A 24238-nucleotide genomic window follows, 5' to 3' on the forward strand; every position below is an offset into this window, starting at 1 on the left:
AACGTTAGTTTCGTAACGAAATAAAAAGTATCTTACCTCATAAAAACCTTCCTGTCCTGTCAGGCGTTATACTGTGCTCGTGGCACGTGCATGCTCTCTATATATGAAGAGCAAACATATATTTGACCAGTAATGCATATTTACATATATGTGTGTATATATGTATATGTATATATATATGTGTGTATGTGTGTCAAAATGCTGTAAAATCGATTTATCGTGATTAATCGCATCTAACAAAAGTTTTTGTTTATAATATACTGTATGTGCGTATATTTTATTTAATATATATATATCTCAATACACACACACACACACACACACAAATATGCACTACCGCTCAAATATATGGAATAATCCTTTTAAAAGAAGTCTCTTATGCTCAGCCAGACTGGATTTATTTGATCAAAAATCCAGTAAAACAGTAATATTGTTAAATTGAATTTAACACTGAAGACTGCCGTAATGGCTGGTGAAAATTCAGCTTTACCATCACAGGAATACACTACATTTTTAAATATATTAAAATAGATAAATAGAAAACAGTTATTTTAAATTGTAATAATATTTCTCAATGTTACTCTTTTTACTGTATTTTTGAGCAAATAAATGCAGCCTTGCTGAGCTTTCTTTCAAAAACATTATTGTTTTGTATAGTGTATATGTATATATGTATAGTGTGTATATACAGTGATGCTCGTGCGGTGAAGCCGGGTTGAGTCGAGTCAATATCATAGTAAACGATATCCAGCGTCAGGTTACATCAGATCCTCTCTTTGGCTCGTTCCAGAGATGTGTGTCGACCCCGCTTGCAACCGCAGGTTTGTCCTCACAGCAGGGACTGCCGGCAGGCCGTCGGCTAGTTGTTAGTCGAGAGGAGCATCACTTGACAGGCATCAGCAGGCTCCTGATGGAGGACTGGCATTCTTTCTCTCCCTGGAGACTGTACTGAAGCCTGCCGCCAAACCTGCCGACCATCTGTCGGAGCTAGTCCTTCACTGACATCCACCAGCACCTCGCGCTGGACACTGACCATGGTGTCTTGTAATTTTGTCCTTGCATTAATTACACTTTTTCTCCTATTATATTCTTCTATCCATACAGTTTGGAAGCTTGACTCATATTTTCCTGATCTTAACTTTTCTAGCGCACTCATGCGCTGTGTTCTGTTTGTTAATAATCGGCTTTTGGCTGTGCATGTGCGATAAAGTGTAGTTTCTCCGCTCTATCTGTCCCTTATAAGGGTTTTTGAAAGGTGTGTGAGTGGAAAAACTGTAGATAGATTGGGTTTCGCAGCAGTGGGAAAGCAGTTGGTGTGTGTTCTGCGGACCCTCTGCGTTGGCAGGACAGGGCCCGGCTGCAGCTGTTTTAGAGGAATTCCTGTCGAATTAGGTAATTGGCTGAAATGAGGTATAGCTGTGGGTCTTTCTGAGAAGTGGAGCGTTTCAGATCTCCAGCTTGATTTACAATTACCCTACAGATGTGTGTGTGCGTGTGCGTGTGCGCATTTAAACGCCAATCTTAGAAGAAGTCGCAATTGAGTCCACTCCCTTGGAAGAGACCCTAGAGATTCATGGATCTACTTTCAGGACCAAATGTCTTAAAACACAATAGATCAGGAATGCGGTCCATTTAGATTAGATTAGATTAGATTAGATTAGATTAGATTAGATTAGATTAGATTGGAGTTATTTGTCATTCCAGCAGTATATACAGTCAAACGAAATGTTTAACTAGGTTTGCAGTGCATTTGACAAAAATGACAGTAACATTATAAGGACACACGGTGAGTAATACAATTACTTCACTGTAAACAATACACTGTTCGTATATAGTATGTGTAGGTACTCTCTGCAAGTGTCCAGGGTGACATTTTCCATTTGAAGAGTCGTGATTACAGTTTGTTGGTGATGGTAATTGCCCGTTGAAACAAATGTGTAGGAGGACAGGTGACAAATAATGTAAAAGTTCAATGGAGTGATGAATAATTATAGGGTCATTCAAACGTTTTTACTCAAACTGTTTGGACAATAGCATTATGCATGGTCAGGTGATATTTTCTCAGGTGTTTGTTAACTCTAGGCAAGTCCATCTAGGAAGTTCCTAGTTACAATCACATACATTGGTAATTACGTGATGTGATGTGCATCTATTTATTTTTATTTATTTGCGATTGTGATGAATTAGAGAATTTGATCAAAATAAATGTGCTTCCACTATATTATATATCATTTTAATTTATTTTATGATCATGTTAGTGGTGCAGAAATTCCACGTTTATCTTTTTGATGTTTTAATAATGGATACTCTAAATGAAAAACGTATGATAACGGCAGCATTCCCTAGTTGCCGCATCCATTACGACATTAGGGTGGCGTTCATCTGCGCTTATCTCATAAATACTATTATTTCAAAGTGACCCAGAGGCAGCATTTATACATGCTTTTAATGGATGACTGCTTTATTACAGCAACTGTGAAAGTCTGGCGCTAGATTTGCTGATAGGTCCACTAGCCAGACATCTATATTCAGCCCATAAACACAGCAGCCGGACCGTAATACCACACAGACGCTGAGTTGTAGTAAGGGCCAGTGGGCTTTTTATATGTTTACACTGAAGATGTCTCGGAGCAGTGCAAAAACACACACACACACACACACACTTCCTGTCCCTCACCAGTGGTGCATGTATAGTCTGTTGCTCCGGGGTGTGTCTTCTGGAAGTGTGTGTATAATTCCATGGAATTCTGCCTCTGGGGGGGATGGGCTTCAGAAACCCTCCAGATGTGAAGTGTGGGATCATTTTAACAGGCAAAAACTAGGAGGACAAAATGTGAATGCAAACAGATTGGAGAGGATAGGCGGATTTTAAGGATGGCGTGCGTATTTAGGGGGATGGGACGATAAAAGGACGGAGCAGACAGCGCCAGGGAAATAAATCTCTCTCCCTCTTGCCCTCACGTTTTTGTTTTCTCCTTCCCGCTCTTTCTTCCCCCTCATTTGAGTTTTGTGAGACCATACGTCCTATAAAAATGTGATCATTAAATGTCTCTGCCTCATTGCAAACTAACACACACATAGATTTATCCACCCTTTCCGCGTACAATTCACAGTTTTACATCACCCTTAATGGCAAAGCTGCCACAATGGGAGTGAATTTTATGAGAATGTAGGATAGCTTCAGTAATGGGCATCACTACTCAAACCGTTTTAGAAGAGAGGCTCAATGACATTGACAATGAAAGCAATGCTTTATTACACTAGATTTGCTGATTGGTCCGTTTTCGAGATGTGTGTGTATGTATATATATATGTATGTGTGTGTGTGTGTGTGTGTGTGTGTGTGTGTGTGTGTGTGTGTGTGTGTGTGTGTGTGTGTGTGTGTGTGTGTGTGTGTGTGTGTGTATGTGTGTGTGTTTGGTATTACAGTCCGGCTGCTGCATTTATGGGCTGAATATAGATGTAGATATAGGGTACATTTACACGACAACCATTTACTAAAAATCTTTTACTTTTTTCCCTTGCGTTTTTCATGTACAGACAACAACATTGTTAAAACGATTCCGGTTCACACAGATCCGCAAAAAAAAAGAAAGATTAAAAACGCTGTATTCTTTCGCCAGGCCAGTAGATGGCGATGTCACTTTGTAAAGAAACACTTCGCGCCTAAACACTGAACAGGTAATACGCATTCGCATGACATCACCGGTTTCATAAATTCGCGTTTTTGTAGTTTACATGGAGACGATTTAAATGTGCACTTTGAAAACCGTTTTCATAAGGCCCCCAAAATGCCATTTCCGTGTAAATGAATGGCTAAAACGCATAACAAGTTTTCTGTTTTTAGTTGAAAACGGTGTCATGTAAACGGCCCCATAAATATCTGGCTAGTGGACCTGGACTGAATCTGCAAACCTAGTGCCAGACAGTTGCTGTAATAAAGATCAAATTTGAAAGTCTTTATGTTGATAATCTGATGGTTTTGTTACATTAGCATGATGATTATAAATGTGTCGTGCTTGTGTGTTACAGGTGTCTGGGATCGTTGGGAGAGCAGATGTGTTAGCCAGCATGTTGTTCCTCCTGGCCTTTCTCTCCTATATTAGGTAACAGCTGAGTATTTTCCATTAGGGTGTAAAATACAGATCTGCATTGAACAAGCAATGCATCGATTACTGAATTGAATAATTGATTATAATTCTAAAAATAATTATCATCGATTCATTTGTATCCAAAATACAATTAGTTTAATCTTATCAAACCGAACCTTGACGAATTTTTTTATTTCATGATGTGTTCGAGTGCAATTGTTTACCAAATTGTTAGTATTGAAAATTATTATACACCAGATCAAAAGTTTTATTTATTTTGATTATTATGTATTGCCATAACATCTTTTTGTAAATTGTTTGTCGGTCTTAGAGGAAACATATTTACTTACTGTCAGAGTACAGTAGCGTTTTCTCTGATGCTCACCAAAGCTTCATTTACTTGATGAAAATAAGTAAAACCGTATTATTGAAAAATATCTCAATATCTTGTAAGGCCCGTTATATTGGTCCAATCTCGGTTCGCCAATACACAGGGAAGGTTATCACGTGTTCTGTCCTCACTCATGCAAAGTATTGGTTGGTTAAATTTGTAATACATTAATAATATGTATTTACTCGTTACTTCATCTGACTCCATAAATGAAAGGTTTTAATAACATCTGTGCCTCACTAAAAGTGAGCGAATGTATGACTATTCCTTTTAACCATTAAATGAACAATGTCAAAATCAGTTAGAAGAATCACATGTAACAATTTAATATTTCAGATATCAGAGATCAATTCCACAATCAATTCAAATATCTAGAACATGGTTATACATTGGTTACACCAAATAATCTTACCCAGCTTGTAGCCTACCAGAGAGAGAGAGAGAGAGAGAGAGAGAGAGAGAGAGAGAGAGAGAGAGAGAAGAAAGACCACCTATTCAATCCACGTCCAGCCAAGAAGTGAGCCAGAGAGAGCGAGAACACCTTCCTTTATTCTCTTTTGACCAGGTGACATGGGGGATGGGGGAGACCACCCTCAAATGGCTCTGAACCAGTTTTCTCTAAACTTCTATAAACCTTATTACCTTTTATTTGATCTATCTGGATATGAGATATCTGTACCACTCACTTTGAGACATTTCAAATGACACCAAAAACATAAGTCAATGATAAACATTCACATTAAAACCATGTTCATGTGTGAGTTCTTAGTTGTTTCTGAGAGGAAGTGAGGTGTATGGGGGAGGTGTTAATTAGCCAGCAGGGCCCTTTTGTCTCCTAGACCAGGCCTCAACCAGTATTTTCAGTCTTACAATTATTCCATTATTCCTGTTTTGTAAAGCTGAATTTTCAGCATCATTACTCCAGAAATGATTCTGATATGATGATTTGGTGCTCAAGAAATATTTCATATTATTATTATTATTATTATTATTATTATTATCAATGTTCAAACAGTTGTGCTGCTTCATATTTTTGTGGAAACTCTGAATCAGGATTCTTTGATGAATTGAAAGTTCAAAAGAACAAAATTTATTTGAAATAGAAATCTTTTGTAAGATTATAAATGTCTTTACTGCTACTTTTGATCAACTTTATACATCTTTGCTGAATAAAAGTATTAATTCCTTTAAAAACAAACTGACCTTGAATGGTAGTGTAATATGGTGACTTCTTTTTTTCTTTCAGGAGTGTGTCAGCGAGCAGGATGGCGGACGAGTTTCCCACTACAGTGTCAGTCTTGTCACTGGTTCTCAGTCTGTTGTTGGGCACCTGTGCCATGCTGGTGAAAGAGACGGGCGTTACTGTGTTTGGTGTGTGCGTCCTCTATGATTTCCTGGTGCTCTGCCGCAAGCCGCTCATCTTGTAAGTGTTTGTATGCTCTCTATACTAGATTATTTGCAGATGTTAATTATTATTGACTGGCATTGCTTCGGGAGGCACTGGGTGTCATTGCGTTGATATTTTTACATTCAACAAGCATGACAACATGACGTTATATATATCAAATTGTATCACTTTTAGGCGTATTTTCTCAAATCTGTAATTGTCTTTGATTTGTCGATCGAGTTTTAAGGTCATCTTTTTCATTTAGATCTGAAATGGCAATCATTTCTATCATATCTGTTGTGCTGTGTATAGAAGTGGCATGTAGAGAGCTCGGAGAAGGCCGTCTGTGTCTGTCTATAACGGAATCTTCCATGGAATGTTTATGGAGAATCCCATTGTGGCCGGGGGCATCGGAGCAGCCGTGTGCTTTCAATCTTCAACCCAAGGCTGAGACAGTGCTTTAAGTGACCAATACACATTCATCACATGCAGTCGGATCACATAGCACAGACACTCATTAAATTCATTAGGAGGCGGTTAACGATCGACGGTCCCTAGACAGACATTGACCGGTTGTATGTACTGTCTGAAAATTAGCTTGGCTCATCAAAACATGTAAATGCATGCCGACGCACAGTCTGACCTTGGGTCTTGTCCTTTCAGGAAACTGCTATCGAATATTCCCAATATATTGACATGGATTTTTTTTGCCTGTTTAATAATTATTCACTTCATGAATATTGCAATGATTTAATGCGTTTTCTTTTTAGCCATTTCTAATATGCATGCCATTATGCCATTAGGTTACTTTCACGTTCAAAATGCAGCGGTAGGTTCAGTTCATTTCTATAAACTAGTGCAAAATATCAGTTTTAATAAATTCACTCATATTAACTTGTATCATTTGCATCTCTAGCATTGTAGCATGTAGCATTTTTCATATGTTAAAATGTATTAGTAAACATATATATATATATATATATATATATATATATATATATATATATATACATATACAGTATATATATATATATATATATATATATATATACACATATATACATATATATATATATATAGGCCTATATATATATATTTATATACATTAGTTCTGTCAAATTGATTAATCACAATTAATTGCATCTAACATAAAAGTTTGTAAATATATATATATATATATATATATAACAAAAAGTAAAAAAAAAAAATATATATATAACTAAATCATCCGCCTTATGTTGCATAATGAGCACAAATGACAACATTTTCATCACGTGTGTCTATTTATCGCCTACTCTTTTTTCTTTTTCTTGTTTTTAATCAGCTAATTAGTTTTTTGCTTCTTTAATCATTTAAAGGACGACTTCTTGTTTAACTGGTACCAAACAAATTGTACGAGCAGACAATCTAGCCAAAGATCAGCACAGATCTGCGATGGATAATACACAAAGCAATCTTCCAATTACAGCTCGGCACTTTCGTTCAGCTGTGCCGGTAATTGGCATTCAAAGAGAGTCAATCAGGCGAGACAAACAACAATCACACTCTCAGACTCAACCCAAACTCTCCATTCTCTCTCTCTCATAGTGTGAACCTTATTTGCTTCAATTACAGTCTCAGCTACTTAAAATGTGCTCTGTGTCCAGTGGGTCTGCACTCTCCGAGAATGTGAAAAGCTGAACAAAGGGTCTCATCACTGAGTGGGAAACAGAGAGGGACCCCTTGACTGGCCCTTGGGTTCTCATTACTGAAGGAGACACACGACTGAGATGCCAGACTGATCCTTGAGTGCTGTGTGAAAACATTACACCCCTGTACACACATTCACACACAATCCCATGCTCGTTCCTCTCCCCCAGGCTAATAAGTTGCTGGACCAGCTTTGCAGTTTTGGTAGTGTAATGAAACTCATATTTCATCCATTAGGGCTTACAGAGAAACTTATTGGTATTTAGAAGAGGAGGATGAAATTTATTTTCTATCTAATACTCGTGGTTATGAGGTGTAGTAGTTGTCAATGCATGGTTTAATTATGACATTAACAGTCCTAACAGCTTTTGAACCACTTCTAATGCCCTAGAAACCACTCAGAACACGTTTGCAAAATAATAGGGAAAGTTGTGTGGTCAACTGCAACATCTGTGATACATCTCGCATCCCTGTATTTATCACTTTGCAGTAATGCATTATGTTGTCTAACACATATCGCTTCAGCACCAGTCGGTTAAATTATGTTCAGTGCCAGCTTTGTTTGTGCAATTGAGTCTCTCAACGCTCCCATGTGTTCTGCAGAGATCAAAAACACAAGACATGCGTCTATTCCTCCGCATTAGTCACAGAGCGCATAACCTCAGAGATAAACAGTACATCAAACATCCAGTAGCAAAAGCACTTTTAATCCATTATTAAGACATTTATTATGGATGATATGATGTTTGTAGTGTTTATCTGTGGTTATGTATGAGCATGCGCCATATTCCACAAATCTGGGATACTTTTATTTATTTCTTTTAAAGTAATAGACTCTGTTATAAAAGCTTTTGGATATGTTACATAATTTATTATCTAAAATAAAATTAACCGGCATGTAAAGTGGGTTTAAAGGGGTGGTATAATGCCCTTTTCACAGTCACTCTGATGTCCCCAGAGTGTGTATGTGAAGTTTTAGCTCAAAATACCACGCAGATATTTTTATATCGCATGTTAAAATTTGAGGGTGAGCAAAAACGCACCGCTTTTTGTGTCTGTCCCTTTAAATGCAAATGAGCTGCTGCTCCCGGCACAGGGGGCGGAGCTACAACCGCTTGTGTCTTTTTACCTCACACAGACATGCACTGAAAATTTCTAAAACTTTTAGCCTTTTATGTTCAAATCGGATTCAGACAAAGATGGAGAGACTCAAGAAGAAGTGACAACATGTAGAAGCAACAGGACATTTCTGAATGGTTACATTCCTGAATGTAAAGTGATGTCACTAACCCAGGAGGAATGTCGTGTAGTCCCTACCAGCCATTTGTTGTAGTCCTTAAAAAGCGATTTCTTTAAAAGCAAAAATCTCCCTTTGCTTTGAACTTTGAGTGTCGTAACTTTGCAGATATTGGTTATGCTCAAACAGCAACATTACACACTAACTAAAGTTAGAAAAGTGAAATCATAATCAACCACCCCTTTAAATGAATTATATGACTATCCCCCTTAAATGTTTATTTTTATTTTTATTTTTTTTACAAATCTTAAAGGTTTTTAGGTTCTCGATTATAATCCTACATGCAATTAATATTTGTTTTAGTTAATACTAATATGTAATATTTAGCTTTAACAAATTATTTAGTGTTCAACATTTTTAGTACATAACCCTATTTAAGCCACTGCATTATTGTCCTATAAAAAAATACTTTTTATCCACTTTGTAAAAAAAATATAAATAAAAAAATTATAAATGTAGTATTCAAAAAAATCCTTTATTCAATGAAAATGACAAAATAACAAATCATGTATTTCATTTAACCATGTCCCAAACGTTAGTAGCAGTGTTGCAAAACTTACAAACTTAGGTAAGTTACATACAATTACTTACAAATTACTTACTAATTACTTACAAATTACATTACTTACAAACTTTTTAGTTGTTTAAATAAAAAAAATTGTATTTATTTTTTTAAGCTTGACCTCCTCAGGTTGATGAGCTACATTTTTCCAGTGATTGAGCACCTTATTTCACTAACCATTTGTTGAAAAACTATAATTTTTAGATTAATTTAAAGATTTAGAATTGTGTGCCCTTTTCAGTGAGCATGCCATGCATATTTATTAGGTAGATTATTAGATTTAAGGAATATTTATGAGCTGATCCGGAAGTTAACAGACACCGCTTCAGTGACGGCAGAAAAGAACATCTGTGTCATTTCTACAAACAGAGTGACGTGTGCTTGCTGGCGGGTGTGATAACCCTCCTCAGCCTTGAAGAACAGCAGAGGAAAGGTTCCTCTCTCCGTCTGCGTCTCCCTCTGGGGAATGAGGGCTCTGTAGCTTTATTTGATTTTCAAAAGTGCCCATAAACCTTTGCTGCTACCCGTGACCCTGGGGAGGACACGAGACAACAAACCCTCTCACTCACACACACACACACACACACACACACACACACACACACACACACACACACACACACACACACACACACACACACACACACACACACACAGTGTGGAGTGTGTGATTGTGACTGATAGTCATCATAATGCCTGCAGACACGCTGTCTCTCAGCTTTGGTGAGTGTGTGTTTGCAGTGAGGGGGTGGAGTGTCTCCTGTGGGCTTTATTAAATGCATAAGCTGACACTTGTTTTTCTCTCCTGTAATTCTACACCAGTGCAATATTCATAAGAGTATCAGTTACTAACTCCTCACAAACGGCTGGCATTAAGTAAATGCTCCCAATTCCATTAAAAGGATTGTTTATCTGGATTTTTGCATTTATCTGCACTTGCAACCCGTTTTACTTCCCTAAAGTGATAGATTTCCAAGGGAAGGTTAGCCTGGGAAAACCCAGACAAACTTCCAGCAAATTTAGATTTGCTCTGCAAGTAGTCTGGCAAAGAGCTCATTAAAAGCCCATTTCTAATCCGTCGAAATCGCGGCACCAATCAGAAACGTTGGGGCGGGCTTTACATGATGACGATCGCTCTGATTGGTTTTAGGTCTATCCAATTGCGCCAAGACGCATTTGAGCGACGTCTGTTGATTTTAAATGCATTATTATATTCAAATTGCAAACACATGAGGACAGTCTCCATGAAAGACCCACTGGCAGATGAACATGCTACTACATTTCTAGGAAATGAAATTAGATTTAATAGAGGATTTTAACTGTGACAAGATGATTGACAGGGCAGTTTAAGTGACAGGATGCACGCGACAGATCCGTCCGATAAAGATGACGAAGTAGTGTGTCCCAAGCTTGCCTACTTTTTTGCTACACATTCAAAAGTAAATACCTTTTCTTCACAAAAAGAGTACATACTTTTATGGCGTAGTGTAACTTAGGGACGCAGCATATGGTTTTACACGATGACGATCGCTCTGACTGGTTTTAGGTCTATCCAATTGTGCCCAGAGGCATTTGAGCGACATCCGTTGGTGACGCCCCTTTGGAAATGAGTTATTAATGAAGCTTTGCCAGACCATAACTCAGTTACTACAGAGAATGGTCTGGTTTTAACCAGGCTAAGGGAAGGTAGATATTTAATGAGAAAAAAAAAAAGTTAGCATTTTGTGTAGGACTCTCCTCCCCTTCTGAAGCACGACCAGCCCCCATTGGCTGAAACTTGGTGGACTTGGTGATGTCATTTGAAAAGGAAAGTTGTTTCAGAGGCAGAGAAAGTGTTTATATTTTAATGAAATCTACATTTAACAATTTAATTTGCACAAATGAATCGTTCGTAATAAGACTGGGAATTTGATGAAAAATTATGACTATTTGTATTTCTTTTGAATAGCATGCACTGAGGAATTGATCAGAGTAAGAACAAGAATGTAAATTAATAAAGTAAATAGAAAATGTAAACATTCTTTGTTCAGAGTAAAAAGTATTCTCATTTTCTTTTAACGAAAAGTTAAAAGTCTTTTCAAGTCTTTTAACGGAAGCAGCGACGAAGGGCAAGGATAGAGACGGGAGGCTTGCATTTAAAAAAATTCTGTGCTGTCTTTGAGAACGGTTACGATCCCTGGAGTACAATACGCTCTGAACAGCACTGATGCGCACACACACATTCACGCACATAGTCATTAAGCTGAGCTCTCTCCAACTCTTTACTGAATCAATCAGCAGAAGTGCGATGTACTGCCTGAGCTCCATTCCTCCCCCCACCTCCTTCTCTCGCCTCTTCTTTTCTTTCATTCATCTCACCCCACATTTCCAGTCACAGCTGTCACGGTGTCATGTCACGCTGAATTAAAATTCACTGTACATCCCGGCACTCTCAAAGAGGGATGATGGCGTTCCAGTTTAGAGCGGCATTTTAAAGTCTTATAAAGAGGGGCTGTGAGAGTGTTTGTCTGCATGTGTGTTTTCACTCGATTTCTTGCAACTCTGTTTTCCAAGGTGTAGAGGTAATTAATTGAGAGCAACGGTAAACGGATTAATACACCCCTAAAGTAATTCACTGATGGTTTGATTAAGTCGGTAATGAATGAAAATGAGTTCATCAGCTGATTGAGTTATAGAGTTTGTAAACTGTCACATCTGGTTATGCTTTCGTTCCAGGCATCTGTCGCGCTCCAGGTTGAAGGAGCTTGTCAGAATTTCCTCCCCGTTTGTCAAACGTGCTTGCGTCGTCTCGTTGCATGTAAGTAGCTACATTTGGTAACACTTTATTTTACAGTGTCTTTGTTAGTTACTATAGTAATAACTATAAATTATGCATAATTACATGTAACTAACCCTAAACCAAACCAAACCCTAAACCTAACCCTATAGTAAGTACATGTAGTTACTTAATATCACTCAGTACTTAAATGTATAATTACAGTGTAACAAAAACACCTCAAAATAAAGTGTAACCCTACATTTTTACTGCCAAATATTGCAATGCTTTTGAGTGGGATCAGGGAAATTATTATTTTATTCAACATTCATGCTATTTTGTTGTTCAATGAAAGAAACGAACGAATAAATCAGTCAAACATTTATTTTTATTTTTTTATTTGATTTAGTTTGCATGCTTGTCTTCTTATGACCGAACAAAATGTTTATATTTATGATGCAGTTTGTATAAATTGCCCCAAATTTTCAGTGAATTCCCTTTAATTCCCATAATTCCTGTTAAGTTTCCAACTTGGAATATTTCCAAAATTCCCCAGTTTAACTTCCCATGGAAAGTTTCTGGAAATTTACCAGACATTTTCTGCCCCTTCGCAACCCTCTAGTGGTTAAAGATCTGGGCTGGATTATACTTCGATTTTTAACCCCATGAAATCATAATCAATGTTTTGTGACTTTTAGTTCATGTTTGTGAGCTTTGATCTTTGAGTATCTAGAAAGATGATAGCAACCTACTAAAAGCTGGGAAAATAGACTCTTAATGGATCAGGGGTCTTTCTTCTTCAGGAATATTGATGAATCTTGAGTATCCACATTTGTCCCTCCCCCTAATAATTCCGGTTACATAAACAGGTTTTTTTTTTCATGTGAACCTCTGATATTTTAATAAACGTTAAACTTTCATAATATCATACATTTTACAAGCACCTATTTAATGTTCAAATTTATTACTTTTTTTTATTATTTTTATATATTTTTTTATTATATTTTGTATTATTTTATTTATCTTCTTTTTATTTTATTATTGATTTATTATAATAATTGATTTATATCATTTTTATTTCATTTAAATTAGCATTGACATTTATGTCATTTTTGTTGAACCTCATGTGCTCATTTGTAACTATTCCACACATTTTTACTGTGTTTTTCTGCAGGTTACAGTCATCATGTCTTTCCGCTTATGGTTGATGGGTGGATCCATGCCACTGTTCTCAGAGCAAGACAATCCAGCATCCTTCTCTCCATATCTGCTCACCAGGTCGGTCTGACTGTCATCACTCTGTTACGGTTCTGTTTGATTGGCTGCGTCCAAAATCACACACTCGTACTCCATTTGCTTATTGGTTTCCATGGTTTCAAATGAATCACGCACCTGTTTCTGCTCAGTTCATTAGCTCTTCCTTGAACTTAAGACTTTAGTTTCCTCGGTTGATTGCTCCGTGTCTTCAGTGTTATATGTGGCGGCGTTCTCCTGAGTTATTTCTCTGAATCTCCTGCGTCATGAGAAATATGTTCTCATCCACTGAAGAATATATGGATTATAACAGCATTCAAATTCAGCGGGCGGTCTGATGTGGTTTGGAACGTACACAAAAGCAGGAAAACCTTGAAATTACCTCCCATCCATAAATAACCAGATGAAGAATATAATTATTTAAAATTAATTATCTTATGTTAGAAGAACCATTAATATTTTCTGTGAATGCATAAAAAATCTTAAAATATCCATGTTATGACAGAAAACATGAAAATCGTTTTTTAACTGTACATGTATTCATTTAGCAAATCTTTGCTGTCTTTTTAGGTTTCTTTCATACTGCTATCTGCTCTCCTTCAATGCCTGGCTCTTAATGGCTCCCATAGTGCTTTGCTACGATTGGCAGGTAAATGGCTTCAACAGAAACACACTGCAAAAACTACATTCTAGTAAGCGTTTGATGATTGCATGAGTTGTGATTGACAGGTGGGAAGCATTCCTTTAGTGGAGTGTCTGTGGGACGGACGGAATATTGCTTCCCTGACTTTGGCTCTCGTCATGCTGGCACTGAGCCTGAACTGTGTTACACGCCTACAGGTGAGCACACACACGTTTCCTCATGTCAAGACAACCGCTGAGACTTTCCTGTTTCGATCATATGAAAGCCTTCACTCATGCTGTCTCACATCCCGCTGTTCTGTCGTCCCTCCAATTCTCCACGACTCATCGCCATAGCAACCCATGAAAAATAGCAGCGACTGTGTAAAGGAGTGCAAACGCTCACATCACGTGAAGCAGATGTTTGCCCGTGAGCTAATGCGCATGTTCCTCACGCAGGTCGCGCATGAAGTGAGATGTTTATTTATCAGGTTATTCAGTTCCTTAGGCGATTATTTCTGCTCATCTCAATTTTGCAGATTTTGTGAGGCACATATGCTGACGGTGAAATTCATATATCATTTTCATATGCCATATAAATGTACTTTTAGCATCGCAGACCCTGGAAGAATTAGCAGTACATCAAAACTGCTTGCAAATCTTTATTAGCACCATTATAGTTTCAGACAAAGAACATCTTAAGGCATTTGCTATTGCAGTCAAAGTTCTTTGTTTCAACTTTTTAACTTTTTTAAAAAAATGCCTGAATGACCAAAATGTCACGATTCCTACCCGTCTTAAGGCCTATTCACACCAAGGACAATAACTATAACTTTATAGTTATCGTTCTTGGTGTGAACGGGTATTTAAGCACCTGCTTGCTGTGCAACGGGTGTTTGTTTGTTTGTTTGTTAGCATCAAAGACACCAATATTTTTTGCTGGTCATGCATAGAAAAAGTTAACATAGTGGGTAGTGTGCTTATGTTATATGCAGGTTCAAATCTATTTTTCAGTTTTTCTACAGATTTCTATGCACTGAAAGAGCTCACAAAACAAAAGCCTATTAATTAGAATAAAACAGATAACAGCAAAGCATTCAAGGTTTTATAAGAGCTTGAGAGCTCCAGCCACCAATAAAACATTTACAGGACCATTTTCTAAAAACATTTTGTGAAACTGCGAGAGGATGTCAGTCAGGTTTTGTCGACCCCCAGAGCGGTTTATTAGTTGTTTGCCGCTGTGTTGGCGGTGTCCTTGGGGGGGATCTTTTAGAAATGTTCACATTTTTCTACACAGGTCCTTGAGTTTGTGGAAAGAAATTGGCAGTGCGTTTTCTCGTTTCTAGAATGGCTGATCCGACTCCACATAATGAGACTTGGGGAATGGGAAAATGAAAGAGAGAGAGAGAGAGAATATTCCAGTCCCTCTTCAGCAGATCTCATATCTACTGACTGAATAATTCATAGTGTGTGTCTGAGACAAGCTGACAGACCAATGTCAGTAAACTGCCTGCTCCTTTTACTGATCGAGTGGAGGTGTGTGGATGTGTGCGAATGCTTAAGAGTGAAAAAAACCTGCTTTTCTCATTCCGTTTATAGAGACAACAATCTCAGATTTCATATTCTATAAATGTTTCACACGTGGCCTGGAGGATCAGTTCAAACTTTCATGTACCTTTTCAAGGTCTGAGGCCACGTTGAAAATCTGGGATTTCAATTTAATTTAAACCTGCCAATATTAGGATTTAGAACATTTTAAAACAGAAACATTATGACAAGAGTGTGCACTATTTGTATGCGAGTAACAGTGTTGTTACCATAACCCTAACCCTATTTAAATCTAATATGAAAAATAAAAGCGAATTAAAAATATTTATAAATACTACAACACTGGTCATTAATCAAAATGATCAAGCAAAATTTGTACCGACTATCAGATGTTCTTGCTTATATTGAAGCTCTTTGAATCGTTCTCAAATCATCCTAGACACATGATTAAAATTTTCACTCAAATTGTAATGCTATTATCACACAACTATCCTTCTTGCCTCAGGAAGGGGCAAGATGATAGAAAGGAATTGAAGAACTGAAAAAAGAAGGGAGGGCTGAGGGAAGTGCTTAATTTGAGCCGGATCCTTTTCTGGGAAAATGTCAGATTTTTGCATTTCAGCATTTGTTTTTTAGCGATTCGGCATAAACAAGTGCAATTACATGGTGACGTATGAGAGAGAGACGGAGTGATCATGGGTTAATGCAGATTCATTTGGAGGTTATGTTTTGCCATTGGCCCTTAGCATATATATTTTTGATTAGCTTTCCTAAGTCCAGAATCACTCTCATTGGTTGGTGCTTACTACTTACCCAGTAAAGGCTAAAGTTTGGAGAGTAAGTAGAGTGTATATACCTAATAAATTATTCACCAATATCACCAAAATGTCAAAAAGACAGTCGAGCATGTTTTCATTTTCCATATCCACATGTAAAGCTGATGGTGTTTCTGATCAAATGCGATCCCAAATATGGAACGGCTAATAATAAGGATAGCGGGAGACACGAGCATGGGAGTTAGATCAGTCAGAATCAGAAAGCGATGTAATGGAAAAGGCAACGACGTCGTCGGTGAGAGAATATCACTGATCAACTGAATAATTTTTGGTCTCACCGTATACTGAACATGACAGAATAACACACAGTTAAGGCTGTGCAGAAACTTGTGAATGAAGCTCTTACAGTTAAGCCTTCACTGTTTAGTGACATCATTGTATGTTCTGGGAAAACTTAAGTTGTATGGTCAGTGTCGGTCACAGCGACTTTTAATTTTGATCCGGAAATGATTAATTTACAAATTAGGCGCTGGCTGAGGGGAAGAACCAGCAGGAAAAAGCAGAACTGAGAGAAGTGTTAGTCTATAAAGGCCATTGAATGGATTTTGGCCCAGTGACATTTTGGGACAGACTGCGGATGACCTCTGTTTGTGCTGCCATGACAACAGATGGCAACTGGCAAAAAGGATAATGCCAAAGCTATCATCATGACCCAGCTTTAGCCCTATAATATTTCCCAGAAAAACATAAGCTTTAGGCTTTGTTTTTATGAGTGTTGTCTGGTTTTGCTTTGCGTTGCTTTCGATTCCTGTTTGTATTGAACTGTTTGTAATGGGGCATATGTTTTTTAGTTTTTTGTGCTCTTTTTCCACAATTATATATAATAAGTGGTAAGGTTAACCAAATATTTTCCGCTATTGACTGATTTTTTTTTGTTGCAGTGATGGGAAAAAATCTGAAGGCTGTTGTGTTGGTCATTTTGACAGATTACACTGAGGGTTATCTATTGAAACATATAACTGTAACTCCCACCCCTGTCCAGTTGATGGCAAGTGCGCATATTAATTAGCTATTATCTAGTATGGTCTTGTCTTTGATCTCAGTGCAGCCTGAGGCTTAGGCCCTGTCCCAAATGGCACACTTCCATGTGCACTTGCGGTCTTGTGGACTTACAATGGCCATCGCATGTGAGCGTCCCATTTGGTCGCGAGTACCCCCTTTCCGGCCGATATGCACCCTCGATGCGCACTTTTGCCGAGCCTGTGAGCTCACCTGACAGTCAAAGCGGCATTACATCACAAAAGTGTGGACTCGGAGGAAGATCACGAGGGCTTAGGGCTCCATTTGGGACAGGGACTCACTCACCACTACACACAATTGCAAAAATGTCACGGCAGCTGAGTGTGAAAAGTTTCTTCAAAAGGCCAAATACTTGTGGTGCTGTTGATAAAAGAGGGACTGACGTGGATGAGGTGGATATATACAGTGGGTACGGAAAGTATTCAGACCCCCTTAAATTTTTCACTCTTTGTTATATTGCAGCCATTTGCTAAAATCATTTTAAGTTCATTTTTTTCCCTCATTATTGTACACACAGCACCCCATATTGACAGAAAAACACAGAATTGTTGACATTTTTGCACATTTATTAAAAAAGAAAAACTGAAATATCACATGGTCCTAAGTATTCAGACCCTTTGCTCAGTAGGGCTCTGGCTGGGCCATTCAAGAACAGTCACGGAGTTGTTGTGAAGCCACTCCTTTGTTATTTTAGCTGTGTGCTTAGGGTCATTGTCTTGTTGGAAGTTGAACCTTCGGCCCAGTCTGAGGTCCAGAGCACTCTGAAGAAGGTTTTCCCTGTACTTGGCCGCATTCATCTTTCCCTCGATTGCAACCAGTCGTCCTGTCCCTGCAGCTAAAAAACACCCCCACAGCATGATGCTGCCACCACCATGCTTCACTGTTGAGACTGTATTGGACAGGTGATGAGCAGTGCCTGGTTTTCTCCACACATACCGCTTAGAATTAAGGCCAAAAAGTTCCTTCAGGTGTGCTTTCATGTGTCTTGCACTTAGGAGAGGCTTCCGTCGGGCCACTCTGCCATAAAGCCCCGACTGGTGGATGGCTGCAGTGATGGTTGACTTACTACAACTTTCTCCCATCTCCCGACTGCATCTCTGGAGCTCAGCCACAGTGATCTTTGGGTTCTTCTTTACCTCTCTCACCAAGGCTCTTCTCCCCCGATAGCTCAGTTTGGCCGGATGGCCAGCTCTAGGAAGGGTTCTGGTCGTCCCAAACGTCTTCCATTTAATGGAGGCCACTGTGCTCTTAGGAACCTTAAGTGCAGCAGAATTTTTTTTTGTAACCTTGGCCAGATCGGTGCCTTGCCACAATTCTGTCTCTGAGCTCTTCAGGCAGTTCCTTTGACCTCATGATTCTCATTTGCTCTGACATGCACTGTGAGCTGTAAGGTCTTATATAGACAGGTGTGTGGCTTTCCTAATCAAGTCCAATCAGTATAATCAAACACAGCTGGACTCAAATGAAGGTGTAGAACCATCTCAAGGATGATGGACAGCATCTGAGTTAAATATATGAGTGTCACAGCAAAGGGTCTGAATACTTAGGACCATGTGATATTTCAGTTTTTCTTTTTTAATAAATGTGCAAAAATGTAAACAATTCTGTGTTTTTCTGTCAATATGGGGTGCTGTGTGTACAATAATGAGGAAAAAAAATGTACTTAAATGATTTTAGCAAATGGCTGCAATATAACAAAGAGTGAAAAATTTAAGGGGGTCTGAATACTTTCCGTACCCACTGTAGGTAAATATCTTTTAACATTTAAGCAAATAAAGTCCTCAGAGATTGTTTATAATTTATTGTTTTAATAAAATCTGCACATACAGAATGCAACAGTTATGGCATCACAATCATGAATACATTACCATATAATTTACATATCAGCACCTATTTGTGCTTATGACCGACTATATGAACTATGCTGCCATGCGAAGATCAGCCAATCGAAAGTCACTATTAGCAGTGTTGTTATTGTTAAAAAAAAAATTATTAAAAAACTTAAATGAAATGTTGCATTGTCAACTAATAAAATAAAATAAGTTCTAGTACTAAATTTACTAAAACAAAACCTGACATAAAAACAAATTAAAGCTAAATAGAAATAAAAATAATAATTATTATAAAATATAAAACTAATTAATAAAAATGACAAAACACATTAAAATGAAAATATAAAAAATAAAAGCTAATTCAGTATATTAATAAATTCTATAATACAATAAAAATAATACTTAAATAAAACAAGTGGACTTTAGAGGGGAACAAAGCTAACAAAGTGTAGAATATGACCTATGTAATATCAGAAAAATGTATTTCATGAATTGAGCTATGCTGCTCATTTGACTTGAACTTAAAATGCATAGCTTCCCCTTTCACTGAATAATCCCATTGTCACATGACCATCCTTGGCCACGCCTCTATCACGCACATCCTCCGATCAGCCGTGCCAACGATTCACCCTAATGACTTTCCAATCTGTCTCTGCAGGAATGTTTACCAGGCTAATTGACTCATGCAAAACACACAGACACACACACAGGCTCGAGAGTGGGTCGATTTTACTGATTTGAGACCGTGAATGAATGTCATCAGCACATTTTGTATATTTCTTGGTACAGTTGTTGCATGTCAGAATGTCTGCTTATTTGTTGCTGAACCTGAAGTTAATTAATGTTTTTGATGGACTGGAAGGCAAAAATCAATATCAAAACATTCATATATTGTCTGTGGAAATGAGAATGAGACTCCAGACAATGGCTGTGGTAATATTGTTTATTTTTCAGCAGCGTATCGGCCTATGTAAAGTAAACCGAGCGTGACACAGTTATGATTTTTACCCGCACCACCACCTCTCTCACTCTAGCTTAGATTTCATATCCAATTCATATCTCTGTATTGACCCATCAATCCTCAACTGTCATATTTAATGAACTTGTACATCGATAAAAACAACACCAGCTCATATTTCAAGTATACTCACTCAAATAACACTAATAAAGATATGGAAGCTCTGTAGTGGAGCATAAAAGGCCATTTTCCTATGTGTTTCCTATGCTTATACTTTCCTATTATGATTTTCACTTGGCAGATGAAAAAATGGATGAAAAAAAAACATTTACTCAAAATATACATAATACAAAATAAAAAAATACTCAGAATAACAGATTACCATAGCGACCTCATAGCAACACCCTAACAACCTAAGCAACACAGTTAAAAAACACTCCGAATACCACACCAACATGCTTAAACACTCAGAATACCTTAGCAACTTCTAACCTAAAAACCTAAGCAACACCCTAGCAACCTCATAGCAACTCAGTTAAAGCTGCCGTCGGCAAGTCTGGCAGATTGGGTCGATTAGCCAAAATGTTGAATGTTTACAACTCTCATGCCCCTCCCCACTACCAGCGAGCACCCTCCCATCGAGGTCGTGCTCGTCAGTGCGTCACTGTGCGTGTGTACCTGATTTTCTGTGAACGCGTTCGTCTCTTCAGCATCTATCAACACCATGGACTCGGAGGTAGGCTGCCCTGGCTAATCTATCCATAGATAGCAATAACCGAGGAATTGGAAGCTTGTTAGTAGATTTTCTCTCCGCCATCACGCTTCATGCAATCTCCAGGCGAACTTCATGCGTGGCGTGTGCATGTGATATTAACGTGCGCGAGTGAGGGGGGATCTGTGGCGTGTGCACGACCTGTGATTGACAGTCAGATCTCACACCCCCCTGCGCTGATTGGACCTGATGAAGCGGGAGCGCTGGATTTTTGCAAAACAAATAACACGCTCCAGGTGGAGTTAGAAGCTCGGGTTTTTTTCTAAAACCACCTTATTTATGTTGTTCTGTCGGATTATAGTGTCGATTACACTGAATATGATCAAAAAAATGTTGCCGACGGCAGCTTTAACCTCTCAGAATACCATAGTGACCTCATAGCAACGTGCTAAACATAATCTGAATGCCTTAGTAACTTCATAGCAACACCTTAGCAACGCAGGTAAAAAACACTCAGAATACCATATCAACCACATGGTAATATTTGGAGAGAAAAAAAACACAGCATCTTCATAACAACACCTTAGCAACAAAATAGCAATGCCCTAATAATGTGCCTGTGGGTTTTGCATGTAGAAAATGTTTGCTTTTGTTTCGTTCTTGTTTCTCTAATTGCAAAAAAAAAATTTTTCCATGTTCTCTCCACTCTGGTTTCTCACTTTTTCTCTGTCTCTCTTTCTTTGTGTAGAGGATGAAAGGGAAGGAGGTGTTGGTGGGCGTGCTGTTCCTGGTCTTTCCCTTCATCCCAGCCAGTAATCTGTTCTTCCGCGTGGGATTTGTGGTGGCGGAGAGAGTTCTCTACATGCCCAGGTTTGTGTCTGCGCCTGTAAAAATATATTGCGACAGCCAGATAAAATGTCCTTTTAAAAACATTCCTTGCTCTGCAAAATAGTATTTTTTTTGTTTTTTTTAGCTTTACACATTCAACCCCCATTTTTCTCTCCCTCGTTCTCCTTCAACTCGCTGTGGGAATCACACACCACTGATAACAGTACATAATCTGTCTTTAGCCCTGCTTCCCATAATGCACCACTGATCTGGTGTGTGTGTGTGTGTGTGTGTGTGTGTGTGTGTGTGTGTGTGTGTGTGTGTGTGTGTGTGTGTGTGTGTGTGTGTGTGTGTGTGTGTGTGTGTGTGTGTGTGTGTGTGTGTGTGTGTGTGTGTGTGTGTGTGTGTGTGTGTGTGTGTGTGTGTGTGTGTGTGTGTGTATTTATGTGAACTGTAGAGATTAACAGACAATGAGGCGTGGTATTTAATAGAGGATGTTAAAAAATTATCTTATTAGCTCGGAGTGTAGCTGTGACCCGACAAACGCCCACATACACACATAAATACACACACAGCATTACATCCTTGAGTACACTTAGTTATGAGTAATGAGCGGTTTCTGCTCAGTGAATTTAATGGCCTGTGTTAGGATCAGATGGGCACTTATCTTGGCATTTAGGCATCCATTCTCTATGCATGCTGGGTAAATATTAGTAGCACTGTCTTTGTTAGCGCCAACAGCAATAGTGATCAGACACGTAAGGGCCGCACTGCGGCTCGGAGGCCAACCATTTACACTCACAGTCTCTGACACACACACACACACACACACACACCAGCACACAGCTATGAGAGGAATGTGAGGAACTCTCTGGCTCTGATTCACTTGCCTATGGAGATTTTAAAGAGTATATGGCGCAAACTTTACATACTTCTCATACTTTAAAAAAAAAATCCAGCGTTTAGTTGATCCTGATAAGCGCTCATTGTCACAGTTGTAAAACACAACGGCTTTCTTCTTCCATGAGGGGGTTTGGCTTCACGGCATCTTTATTTCCAGGTGGACCATTAAAAAACGTGACACACATGTCTCCCAGACATCCTGTAGAATTCAACCAATCAGATGACAACTTCAAAAAAGTGTTGAGGCTGAGATTAGTGGCTGTTTAACACTAATTAACACTTCTAACCTAAAAACCTAAGCAACACCCTAGCAACCTCATAGCAACTCAGTTAACCCCTCAGAATACCATAGTGACCTCATAGCAACGTGCTAAACATAATCTGAATGCCTTAGTAACTTCATAGCAACACCTTAGCAACACAGGTAAAAAACACTCAGAATACCATATCAACCACATGGTAATATTTGGAGTTAAGGACCCTCTGTCCTTAAAGACGGACAGAGGGTCATAATGAAGGTTGAAAATGTTCATTTTTCCACATGTTTTTTTAATGCAAAAAACTTTATTGAAATTATATGTGAACCTCAGGGGACATATTAAAATATTAATAAAAAAATCATGTCATGGCCCCTTTAAAGTTGCAATGAAATGGGAGTAGCTACAGTTCTTTTCCTCCTTATTGTGATGTACATTAGAGTGACACGGATTATCAAAAAAGAAAAACCGTAGGGCAGACTTTGTTTTATGCGTCAGTTGTTGATTAGATTAGGCAGATCTGAATACGACAGTTGACCGGAAGAAAGCGACGAAATCTGTCGTTTCACCAGATGATCAAGTTAAGAAACTTTGATTAAGAATAACAAGGTCATAAATAGGGGTTGGAATTACATGGTACCTCACGATACGATACAGGGCTCACGAGACCGATAATATCACGATACAGCAATTCTGTGATAATCAATATATTACTAGATAATCCTATAATGATACATCACGATACTATGAAAACAAAATGCCTGTGAAAAAGTGCAGTTTTTCCAGACTTTGGGCTTAAACGTGGCTGGGGCATCTATTATTTTACACACACTGCTGTCCACCATCCCGTTAAAAACCTCTCTTTCCTTGGCTAGTTAACTTATGTTCACATTTCCCTCATTCGTGTGTTGAGCACCACCTCGAGGAGCCATGAAGTAGCGACGCTGGGAGCAGGGAAATCTATTTCGAGCGCCTTATTTTATTAATTAAAATATCAATGTTTGGCGCCAGCGTATCGATTCTAGTATCCACAACGATAATTTGCCCTATCGATATTTTGTCATAAATATCATAGCACTCATAATCTTCTTCAGTAAAAATCTAGTGCAATTGGTGTATCTTCAAAAAAGATTTACAAAACAAATTCATTTGAACTGTGAACTGTGTTTCAGAAGTGTGTGTGTGTGTGTGTGTGTGTGTGTGTGTGTGTGTGTGTGTGTGTGTGTGTGTGTGTGTGTGTGTGTGTGTGTGTGTGTGTGTGTGTGTGTGTGTGTGTGTGTGTGTGTGTGTGTGTGTG

The 24238-nt window shown here is 38.4% G+C and overlaps 1 protein-coding gene across 1 annotated transcript in view; it reads left to right on the forward strand.

Moving 5' to 3' along the window:
• tmtc1 (transmembrane O-mannosyltransferase targeting cadherins 1) overlaps positions 1-24238 on the forward strand; it is a 44400-nt gene that overhangs the window by 9624 nt on the left and 10538 nt on the right. Inside the window, exons 3-9 of the mRNA XM_082167075.1 lie at positions 4033-4106; positions 5729-5905; positions 12133-12214; positions 13347-13450; positions 13997-14075; positions 14156-14266; positions 21702-21823. Coding sequence (XP_082023201.1) covers positions 4033-4106; positions 5729-5905; positions 12133-12214; positions 13347-13450; positions 13997-14075; positions 14156-14266; positions 21702-21823 — 749 coding nt within the window. The remainder of the gene's footprint in view (positions 1-4032; positions 4107-5728; positions 5906-12132; positions 12215-13346; positions 13451-13996; positions 14076-14155; positions 14267-21701; positions 21824-24238) is intronic.

Source organism: Leuciscus leuciscus (assembly GCF_965113295.1).
Source record: "Leuciscus leuciscus genome assembly, chromosome: 4".
Lineage (NCBI taxonomy): Eukaryota > Metazoa > Chordata > Actinopteri > Cypriniformes > Leuciscidae > Leuciscus > Leuciscus leuciscus.